This window comes from Salmo salar, chromosome ssa23 (genome assembly GCF_905237065.1).
Source record: "Salmo salar chromosome ssa23, Ssal_v3.1, whole genome shotgun sequence".
In the NCBI taxonomy this organism is placed as follows: domain Eukaryota; kingdom Metazoa; phylum Chordata; class Actinopteri; order Salmoniformes; family Salmonidae; genus Salmo; species Salmo salar.
The window spans coordinates 41,539,249-41,550,620 of record NC_059464.1 but is presented as its reverse complement, the minus strand read 5'-3'; the positions used below and the strand labels follow the sequence as shown (position 1 = coordinate 41,550,620).

Below are 11,372 nucleotides of genomic sequence, written 5' to 3'. Positions count from 1 at the left end.
AGTGACCATACGTACATATCCAAACCAGAAGCCATGGATTACAGGAAACATCCGCACCGAGCTAATGGCTAGAGCTACCGCTTTCTAGAAGCGGGACACTAATCCGGACACTTATAATAAATCCCGCTATGCCCTCAGCTGAACCATCAAACAGGCAAGGCGTCAATACAAGACTACGATTGAATCCTACTACACCGGCTCTGATGCTCTTTATATGTAGCAGGGCTTGCAAACTATTACGGACTAGAAAGGGAAATCCAGCCACGAGCTGCCCAGTGACGCGAGCCTACCAGACGAGCTAAATGCCTTTTATGCTCACTTCGAGGCAAGCAACACTGAAGCATGCATGAGAGCACCAGCTGTTCCAGACGACTGTGTGATCACGCTATCCGTAACTGATGTGACCAATACCTTTAAACAGGTCAACATTCACAAGGCCGCGGGGCCAGATGGATTACCAGGACGGGTACTCAGAGCATGCGCGGACCAATTGGCAAGTGTCTTCACTGACATTTTCAACCTCTCCCTGACCGACTCTGTAATACCTACATGTTTCAAGCAGACCACCATAGTCCCTGTGCCCAAGAAAGCAAGGCTAACTTGCCTAAATTAATACCGCCCCATAGCACTCATGTTGGTAGTCATGATGATTTGAAAGGCTGGTCATGTCTCACATCAACATCATCATCCCTGAAACCCTAGACCCACTCCAATTCGCATACGCCCCAACAGATCCACATATGACGCAATCTCAATCGCACTCCACACTGCCCTTTCCCACCTGGACGAAAGGAACACCTATGTGAGAATGCTGTTCATTGACTACAGCTCAGCGTTCAACACCATAGTGCTCACAAAGCTCATCACTAAGCTAAGGACCCTGGGACTAAACACCTACCTCTGCAACTGGATCCTGGACTTCCTGACGGGCCGCCCCCAGGTGGTAAGGGTAGGCAACAACACATCTGCCACAACACGGGGCCCCTCAGGGGTTTGTGCTTTGTTCCCTCCTGTACTCCCTGTTCACCTGTGACTGCGTGGCCAAGCACAACTCCAACACCATCATTAAGTTTGCTAATGACACAACAATGAGACAGCCTATAGGGAGGAGGTCACACTGCCAGGACAACAACCTCGCCCTCAATGTGAGCAAGACAAAGGAGCTGATTGTGGGCTACCGGAAAAGGAGGGCCGAACAGGCCCCCATTCACATTGACGGGCTGTAGTGCAGCGGGTCGAGAGTTTCAAGTTCCTTGGTATCCACATCACCAACAAACTATCATGGTACAAACACACCAAGACAGTCATGAAGAGGGCACAACAACACCTTTTCCCCCTCAGGATACTGAAAAGATTTGGCATGGGTCCCCAGATCCTCAAACAGTTCTATAGCTGCACCATCAAGAGAATCCTGACCGGTTGCATCACCGCCTGGTATGACACCTGCTCGGCATCTGACCGTAAGGCGCTACAGAGGGTAATGCGTATGGCCCAGTACATCACTGGGGCCAAGCTTCCTGCCATCCAGGGCCTATATACTAAGCAGTGTCAGAGGAACACCCCAAAAAATTTCCAAAAACTCCAGTCACCCAAGTCATAGACTGTTCTCTCTGCTATCACACGGCAAGCGGTACCGGAGCACCAAGTCTAGGTCCAAAAGGCTTCTTAACAGCTTCTAACCCCAAGCCATAAGAATGCTGAACAATTAATGAAATGGTCACCCAGACTATTTACACTGACACCCCCCCTTCGCTTTTACACTGCTGCAACTCACTGTTGGTTATCTATGCATAGTCACTTTACCCCTACTTACATGTACAAATTACCTCAACTAACCTGTACCCTCTCACATTGACTCGGTACCGGTATCCCCTGTATATAGCCTCTGTATTGTTATTTTACTGTGTTACTTTTTATTACATTTTTTACTTTAGTTTATTTAGTCAATATTTTCTTAATTCTATTTCTTGAACTGCATTGTTTGTTAAGGGCTTGTAAGTAAGCATTACACTTGTTGTACTCGGCGCATGTGACAAATAACATTTGATTTGATGGAGTAAGACAGTATATACCCATCTATTTGCATATCCTACGCTCCAAACAGCCAGAGCAGGTCCAGAGAGACTCGAGGCTCCTTAACTTGGAGTACCCCTTCAAAGCAAATACCTGAAATTCCTTTGTCTTTCCAAATTGTCTGTATTTGCAGGCTTTTTTTGCAGGCACTCCTGCGTATCTTGCTCTGCGGATACACTGAGACACGAGTTCACACACCCCCAACGGATTCCATCTTTGTGGATACACTGAGACACTCTCTCTCGCTCTCACACACACACACACACACACACCCAATGGATTCCATCTTTGTGGATACACTGAGAAACTCTCACACACACCCCCACACCCCCAATGGATTCCATCTTTGTGGATACACTGAGGCACACACACACACACACACACACACACACACACACACACACACACACACACACACACACACACACATACACACGATGGATTCCAGATCAGAGGGGGAATTTATTGCATTCTCTGTTTCGCATCACGTCCCTGGAATGTGGTACTCAGGCTGCAGGCCTCATAACCCTGAGCTGATGAATTTGAGGAAGTTTAAGGAGGCATGATGGGATGCAGACTCCGCTGGGGGTGGAGGGGGGAAGGAGGGGGTTTGACAGAGCGCTTCCGGAGTGGTGCTTGGCGTTAATGACAAGCTGCCCTGTTGCTTAAAGCATTGTTAGTACAGCTGTGGTGTGTGTGTATGTGAAGCTCATCTGGAGCACATCTTTAGGTTTTTTTCCTGACTGCCCCTCGCTCTTTTCACTCAAGCAAATGAACAACGATTGCACGATATGCAAGGAAGACAGGGTGAATTAAATAGTTCGTATTGTGGAGAACAGATTAGCTTGATTGATTGGCTTTTGAGAGTTTGGGATGTTTAGAGTTTACACCTGTTTAGAGTTTATTTTTCCCTCCATCTCTTTGTTTTTTCACTTGACCTGCTGCCCCTTTGCAGCCAAAGAATAAGTTGCGTCACCACTTACTAGAAGAGGCCCTTCGGGATCTTCTAGTCCAGAGATTTTGGCCAGAAAAGCTATGAAAACGATATTTATTTAAAATATGAAAGAATGTTAAAGTTCTTCAGCAGATAAATACTAAACAATGCAGATAATATTGGTTTACACAGGCAGCCCAATTCTGATCTTTTGACCAATCAGTTTAGCTCTTTCTACAATAATTGGGCAAAAGATCAGAACTGGGCTGCCTGTGTAAACGTAGACGTAAGGAGAAGACAAGAATCTATTTTATTTTGGAAAGTGGCGGGTTTGTGTAGTGAAGTAATGGAAATATCGAAACATCACTGAAGACACACAGTTGACAGCATAACAGGTTGTATTCATGACATAGTTTACTTAAATTAATGTTGTAGGGATCATCAACTAGATTCAGCCGCGGGCCAAATTTTTCTTTAGCGAATGGTCGGAACATAATTACAGATAAATTGTAGACTGGAAATTGACCGCAAGAAGCCCAAACATTTCTAATATTTGACTAAAACATAATTTCAAAACTTGCTTACATTTGTTTACTATCATATCTCTATTATGCATGGGAATACTTGGGAACAGATTTCCTAAATTACAATCACCTGGAGCTGATTATTTTTACAGTCTTTTATGTCCAACCATTAAAAAAATGTATTCTAATTTTAAAACACTTTTTTTTTTGGCTCAAAACTTGGGAGGCCAAAAAAAAGCCTGCGGACCACCAGCTGGGGTACGCTTTTGTAGGAGATGACAACCAACGATGTATAGCCTTGCCTTTTCTGAAACTATCGTGTCCCCTGGAGGACATCATTTCAAACAACCATACTAGTCCTGTTGTATCGCTGGCAGCGACTTTTCAACTGCAGAGACTGGGTTCTTATTTCTTTCAGTGGCGGCGGCTGAGGGGAGGACAGCTCATAATAAATGGCTGGAACTGAGCTAATAGAATGACATCAAACACATGGAAACCATGAGTTTGATACCATTCCACTCCAACCATTATCACGAGCCCGTCCTCCCCAATTAAGGCGCCACCAACCTCTTGTGATGTCTATTGTGTTCTGTTATGAACATTGTTAAATTATATATCAATAATCAGTTGATAGAGAACAAATGTGTAACTACTTGCAACGATTGTACAAAACTACTGTTTAAAGATTGATGTAATGTTTTATTACAGGGTTCTGTATTAAGCGATTTACACACATTAAAGAATAGAAAATACCAAAAGTTCAACAACAACTATATCCCCCAAGATCATGGTTCTGGCACCGGGGTACAAAGCCCTGTAATTTGCTAGCAACAATGCTTCAAGTGTAATGTTGCAAAATGCCCTGTTTCTTACAGAATGTGTACACAAAAATGACATGAAATACTGAGAGCAGTACAGTATGATGGCTAGTTATTGAGATAAGCTCCGGTCATTTGATTTCCATGAATTGTCCTTTCATGATGTTATCATGGAGTTTTGTTCATACTTACATGGGCTATTTAAGCGCTATAAATTCTATCACTTTGACAATGGAACCAAAAACAGTCATCCTAAAACTATGCAAGCTGTAGTTTTAACATTTAAAAAAGACAAACAACTGAAATCTTAGGAAAAATTGAAATACGCCAAAACACGCTCAAAAACATTTTGATAAAAACGACTCCACTTTCCCAAACATACATTTATTAGTGTCAAGTGTGCAGCTCCTTTATTCCTTCATATGAAAGCAATTTTAATCTGGCTGTTCATTTCCCTCTAAGGCTATCCAGGTAGTATCAAGATCTGTGCAGCACCTGCTCTGAACTAGGTTGTGTTCATTAGGGGACGCAATAGAAAACATTTCAAAACGCTTTGCAACAGAAAACAAAAATGAGCCTTTCGTATTGGACAGGTCCAGGTAGGCCCTCGCCGTTTCCTAATGAACACAACCCTGGTGTCTGTGTAAAAACAAGCCTGTCTTCCCTGTTTTCTTTTGAGTTGGTCAACGAATGCTGAAGACGCAACTTGGTACACTGAGGGCAACATTGCATCAATGTTCCAGCAACCATGAGTGTGTTGAATGTGGGAATGGGGGCTCTACTGGTTCTCGGCGGGTTGGCTCTTCCTCTCCTGCCAGTCTTTCTTCCGCAAGCTCAGTTCTGCCTCAGTGAAGGCCGCTGGGCCCCAGTTAGTGATTTTCTGAGGCCCCTTCGAACCTGAGAAAACAAATCAGAAAGTTCACTCACATCAGCGCAGACAAAGGAAAGTTAATTTACATCAGTGAAGACAAAGGAAAGTAAATGAGGAAAGGAAGCCACTTTAGATTATTGAGATGCACCCAGAGAGGGTGAACAAAAAACAACACAACAGAGGGAAGAATGAAGAGAGAGTACTGATAAAAGGAGGAAAGTGTACAGTAATATAGTGTTGTGTTACCTGGTTGAACGAGGCGGACTAATCCCTCATGGTGGGACACTTTATGTTTCCAGGTCCTGGTGTTATTTGCTGCATCCTCCAGTTTCTGCACTACCTCCTGTGACAAACAAAGAAAATACGATTTCAGTTGTTTTTTTGATAGTGAAACAGGACAATCCATGGCTCATCTGTAGACCTCTACTGCCACCTACAATTGTCATCTGGTACTATTTGCTTCACAAGGCACCCACCGTTCTAGCACCCCCTACATGTATAATTAGGTATTGTTCTAGCACCACAAAAAAGGTATTGTTCTAGCCTCACACAGCATCCCTGTTCCAGCAGAACAAAATGAGTCCTACTCCTGAACTGAAAATAATTGAGAATCTTTGTTCAAAGTACATTTTAGTCCAGAAATAGGCCGTGAATCTTTGTCCTGGAAACCGGCCCTAAAACATGTCTCACCTGGTACTGCTCCAGTGCCCCCTGCCTCTCTTTCTCTAGCTGCTCCAGCTGCAGCATGGCAGCCTGCAGGGCATTCTCCTTGGCCGTTCCCTCCTTCCGCAGCTCCTGCTTCTCCACTTCTGTCTCAGAGATGGCCCTCTGCTGGTGGAGGTGGATCTGTTCCAGCTCAGCCCGCTTGACAGCCTCCTCCTCTAGTAACCTGGAGAGACGTACATTAAGTACAGGGAACAGTCTCCTCTAGTAACCTGGAGAGACGTACTTTAAATACAGGGAACAGCCTCCTCCTCTAGTAACCTGGAGAGACGTACTTTAAATACAGGGAACAGCCTCCTCCTCTAGTAACCTGGAGAGACGTACTTTAAATACAGGGAACAGCCTCCTCCTATAGTAACCTGGAGAGACGTACTTTAAATACAGGAAACAGTCTCCTCTAGTAACCTGGAGAGACGTACTTTAAATACAGGGAACAGCCTCCTCCTATAGTAACCTGGAGAGACGTACTTTAAATACAGGAAACAGTCTCCTCTAGTAACCTGGAGAGACGTACTTTAAATACAGGGAACAGCCTCCTCCTATAGTAACCTGGAGAGACGTACATTAAATACAGGAAACAGTCTCCTCTAGTAACCTGGAGAGACGTACATTAAATACAGGAAACAGTCTCCTCTAGTAACCTGGAGAGACGTACTTTAAATACAGGGAACAGCCTCCTCCTATAGTAACCTGGAGAGACGTACTTTAAATACAGGGAACAGCCTCTTCTAGTAACCTGGAGAGACGTACATTAAGTACAGGGAACAGCCTCCTCTAGTAACCTGGAGAGAGGTACTTTAAATACAGGGAACAGTCTCCTCTAGTAACCTGGAGAGACGTACTTTAAGTACAGGGAACAGCCTCCTCCTATAGTAACCTGGAGAGACGTACTTTAAATACAGGAAACAGTCTCCTCTAGTAACCTGGAGAGACGTACTTTAAATACAGGGAACAGCCTCCTCTAGTAACCTGGAGAGACGTACTTTAAATACAGGGAACAGTCTCCTCTAGTAACCTGGAGAGACGTACTTTAAGTACAGGGAACAGCCTCCTCCTATAGTAACCTGGAGAGACGTACTTTAAATACAGGAAACAGTCTCCTCTAGTAACCTGGAGAGACGTACTTTAAATACAGGGAACAGCCTCCTCTAGTAACCTGGAGAGACGTACATTAAGTACAGGGAACAGCCTCCTCCTATAGTAACCTGGAGAGACGTACTTTAAATACAGGGAACAGCCTCCTCCTCTAGTAACCTGGAGAGACGTACTTTAAATACAGGGAACAGTCTCCTCTAGTAACCTGGAGAGACGTACTTTAAATACAGGGAACAGTCTCCTCTAGTAACCTGGAGAGACGTACTTTAAATACAGGGAACAGTCTCCACTAGTAACCTGGAGAGACGTACTTTAAATACAGGGAACATTTAGTTCAGAATGTGTAATATACAAACAAAAGGGATATGTTCATCAAAACAATTATATTGCATACATATCCATCCTGGGGGTATACACACGAACACACACACATACAAATTCCCATTGAGAACACAATGTGAAAAGTGCTGAGCCCAGAGAAGCACAAATGTCAGCACAGAGGAAGGAAGGGTGTCTGGACGGGAGGGACTGTTGCCTATGTCTATGTAGGAAACATGTAGATGCCTTGGTGTGTGTGTGTGGCCCCCTTGTGTCTCAGTGTATCCACAGAAACAGAATTGTGTGTGTGTGTGTGTGTGTCACCCTCTTCCACACTGACTCACTCCACTTACAGTGACTCAGTCAGAGAGACAATCAAGTCCATCAATTCATCTCAAGAGTGTGCATGCGTGCCTATGTACAGTATATGCCTGCCTATGTACAGTATATGCCTGCCTATGTACAGTATATGCCTGCCTATGTGTCTGTGCGTGGAGCACCGACCGGGCCTGGAGCCTGCGGACCGTCTCCTCGTCCTGCCTGGCACGTTTCTCGTCCTCCAGGGCGTCCTCCAGGCGGTGGTACATGTCTTCCAGCTCATGGACGCGCTGCAGGTACTGCTCCAGCTCACTGGACTTCTGGGCCACCTGCTCCTCCATCTCCTGTCGCACCTGAAGACCAGCAACAAGACAATGTAGAAAGAGCACCACAGTTCACCTGAAGACCAGCAACAAGACAATGTAGAAAGAGCACCACAGTTCACCTGAAGACCAGCAACAAGACAATGTAGAAAGAACTGCAGTTCACCTGAAGACCAGCAACAAGACAATGTAGAAAGAGCACCACAGTTCACCTAAAGACCAGCAACAAGACAATGTAGAAAGAGCACCACAGTTCACCTGAAGACCAGCAACAAGACAATGTAGAAAGAGCACCACAGTTCACCTGAAGACCAGCAACAAGACAATGTAGAAAGAGCACCACAGTTCACCTGAAGACCAGCAACAAGACAATGTAGAAAGAGCACCACAGTTCACCTGAAGACCAGCAACAAGACAATGTAGAAAGAGCACCACAGTTCACCTGAAGACCAGCAACAAGACAATGTAGAAAGAGCACCACAGTTCACCTAAAGACCAGCAACAAGACAATGTAGAAAGAGCACCACAGTCCACCTGAAGACCAGCAACAAGACAATGTAGAAAGAGCACCACAGTTCTCTAAAACTAAATCTATTGGTACTCTTGGACCTGAGGAGTCAGTGCTTAGTAGGTTATAGCACTGATAGAAGGGGTTGGTTGGTTAGCAACAAAACCAACGTGTGCACAACTATGGAGAAAAACAGACAGAGTTGGCTTAAGACTGTTGACAACAGGAAAAGTATATTTCGTCTCCAAATGTTTCTTGAAAACATACATTTGCACAATGAGCACTTGTTGTCTCTCAAATATCTTGTTACAGTTGGTTAGCTAGCTAGCGAATCCGTCAAAACAAGACATGGTATCAATAACGAGATACATTATGTGACCAAAAGTATGTGGACACCTGCTCGTCAAACATTTCATTTCAAAATCATTTGCTGCTATAACAGCCTCCACTCTTCTGGAAAGGCTTTCCACTAGATGTTGGAACATGGCTGCGGGGACTTGCTTCCATTCAGCCACAGGTGCATTAGTGAGGTTGGGCACTGATGTTAGGCAATTAGGCCTTGCTTGCAGTCGGCTTTCCAATTCATCCCAAAGGTGTTCAATAGGGTTGAGGTCAGGGCTCTGTGCAGGCCAGTCAAGTTCTTCCACACCGATCTCGACAAACCATTTCTGTATGGACCTCAATTTGTGCACGGGGACATTGTCATGCTGAAACAGGAAAGGGCTTTCCCCAAACTGTTGCCACAAAGTTGGACGCAAAGAATCGTCTAGAATGTCATTGTATGCTGTAGCGTTAAGATTTCCCTTCACTGGATCTAAGGAGCATAGCCCGAACCATGAAAAACAGCCCCAGAACATTATTCCTCCTCCACCAAACTTTACAGTTGGCACTATGCATTGGGGCAGGTAGCTTTCTCCTGGCATCCACCAAACCCAGATTCATCTGTCAGACTGCCAGATGGTGAAGAGTGATTGATCACTCCAGAGAATGCGTTTGCACTGCTCCAGAGTCCAATGGCAGCAAGCTTTACACCACTCCAGCTGACGCTTAGCATTGCGAATGGTGATTTTAGGTTTGTGTGCGGCTGCTCGGCCATGGAAACCCATTTCATGAAGCTCCCGACGAACAGTTCTTGTGCTGACGTTGCTTCCAGAGGCAGTTTGAAACTCGGTAGTGAGTGTTGCAACTGAGGACAGATGATTTTTACGCACTTTAACACTCAGCGGTCCTGTTCTGTGAGCTTGAGTGGCCTACCACTTCGAAGCTGAGTCGTTGTTGTTCCTAGACGTTTCCACTTCACAATACGAGTACTTACAGTTGTCCGGGGCAGTTCTAGCAGGGCAGAAATTTTATGAACTAAATTGTTGTAAAGGTGGCATCCTATGACAGTGCCACGTTGAAAGTCACTGAGCTCTTCAGTAACGCCATTCTACTGCCAATGTTTGTCTATGGAGATTGCAAGGATGTGTGCTCAATTTTATACTCCTGTCAGCAACAGGTGTGGCTGAAATAGCCCGAATCCACTAATTTGAAGGGGTGTCCACATACTTTTGTTTATATAGTGTAAAACGGGCTGAAACGAGCCACCTACAATTCCCCACATGGCAGCTTCTTGTCCTTGTTGCCAGCTATTTGACCATTCATTGATGCACATTGTCAGCCAAGCAGTCTATTTAACTCACTTATTGAATCTAATATGGCTGAACTATCCCTTTAATATAACTAATTTAACCCATTGCATCTTCTCTTTCATATATTTATTGGAGACCCATTGTATCTTATCACCACTCATTTGATTTTGTATCCTATGCCCACTAACTTCCTACCATTCAGTCCTACCCTTCACGCTATGAAAATGAATTATGTGATGATTGGAAACACTTTCCATCGCTAATGCCAATCTGTAAACGTTCCGTTCTTTTTTTATACATATAACAAAGAAAAGAGGAAGCAACCCTTCTGGATACTTCCTGAAACAGAGCAGACATTGGCCTGAAATAATGAAATAATGTAACACCTTATTAAGCTGAGAGAAATAAATGTGAAACCTTATTGATGGCAGTCCTATAAACGGAAGATGACATTTATAAAGTCTGTCAGTAGGATGTGTGGAATAAATGTCAAAGGTTATGAGCTAAGGGGTATAGATGGGAGGATGAAAGAACTAGAAAGTTGCAATCATTTTCATGGACCCAAGAATTGACTGAATAAATTAAGAGAAAATGCTGAACAAGCTGAATCTGTGGTTAGGGACAACTTCTACCTACTCCTTGAAGTCTCACATGGTGCCGGACAACTTCTACCTACTCCTTGAAGTCTCACATGGTGCAGGACAACTTCTACCTACTCATTGAAGTCTCACATGGTGCAGGACAACTTCTACCTACTCATTGAAGTCTCAGGGTGCAGGACAACTTCTACCTACTCATTGAAGTCTCACATGGTGCAGTGTGTATCTGTAGTTCTGAAGTAGCCAGTGTAATGAAAAATTAGCCAACTAAAAGTGTGAGGGGCAATTTTGTTAAAGTCAATTAAGTAGCCGGCCACATAAGGGGTAGTAGTCAGCGGTGGGTGTAGTTTACAGTACAAACATATTCTCCTTTGACCGCTAAATTGTGAGTAGCTAGGTAGGTACCATTTTCTCCCTCTCCAGGTCCATCCTGTAGCGATCCTGTTGTTCAGTCTGGGTCTGCAGGCGGCTCCTCTCCTCCTCCGCCGCGTTGGTAGCAGCCTCCTCTAGTTTCTGACCAATAGCAGAGGGGACAGTCGTTACATAATTGACGACAGATACACAATCTTCTCTCCATCAAAGTTGATTGCGTTTCTGAATTTAAAATCACTTGCTGAATTGAAAATTAAATCTACCC

The 11,372-nt window shown here is 44.4% G+C and overlaps 1 protein-coding gene across 1 annotated transcript in view; it reads right to left on the bottom strand.

The window, feature by feature from the left end:
• Positions 1 to 4,209: 4,209 nt before the first annotated feature.
• LOC106584609 (switch-associated protein 70) overlaps positions 4,210 to 11,372 on the bottom strand; it is a 29,817-nt gene continuing 22,654 nt past the window's right edge. Inside the window, exons 8-12 of the mRNA XM_014170082.2 lie at positions 11,141 to 11,248; positions 7,861 to 8,027; positions 5,911 to 6,109; positions 5,467 to 5,563; positions 4,210 to 5,246 (exon numbers count right to left, since the gene is read on the bottom strand). Coding sequence (XP_014025557.2) covers positions 5,128 to 5,246; positions 5,467 to 5,563; positions 5,911 to 6,109; positions 7,861 to 8,027; positions 11,141 to 11,248 — 690 coding nt within the window. The 3' untranslated portion in view covers positions 4,210 to 5,127. The remainder of the gene's footprint in view (positions 5,247 to 5,466; positions 5,564 to 5,910; positions 6,110 to 7,860; positions 8,028 to 11,140; positions 11,249 to 11,372) is intronic.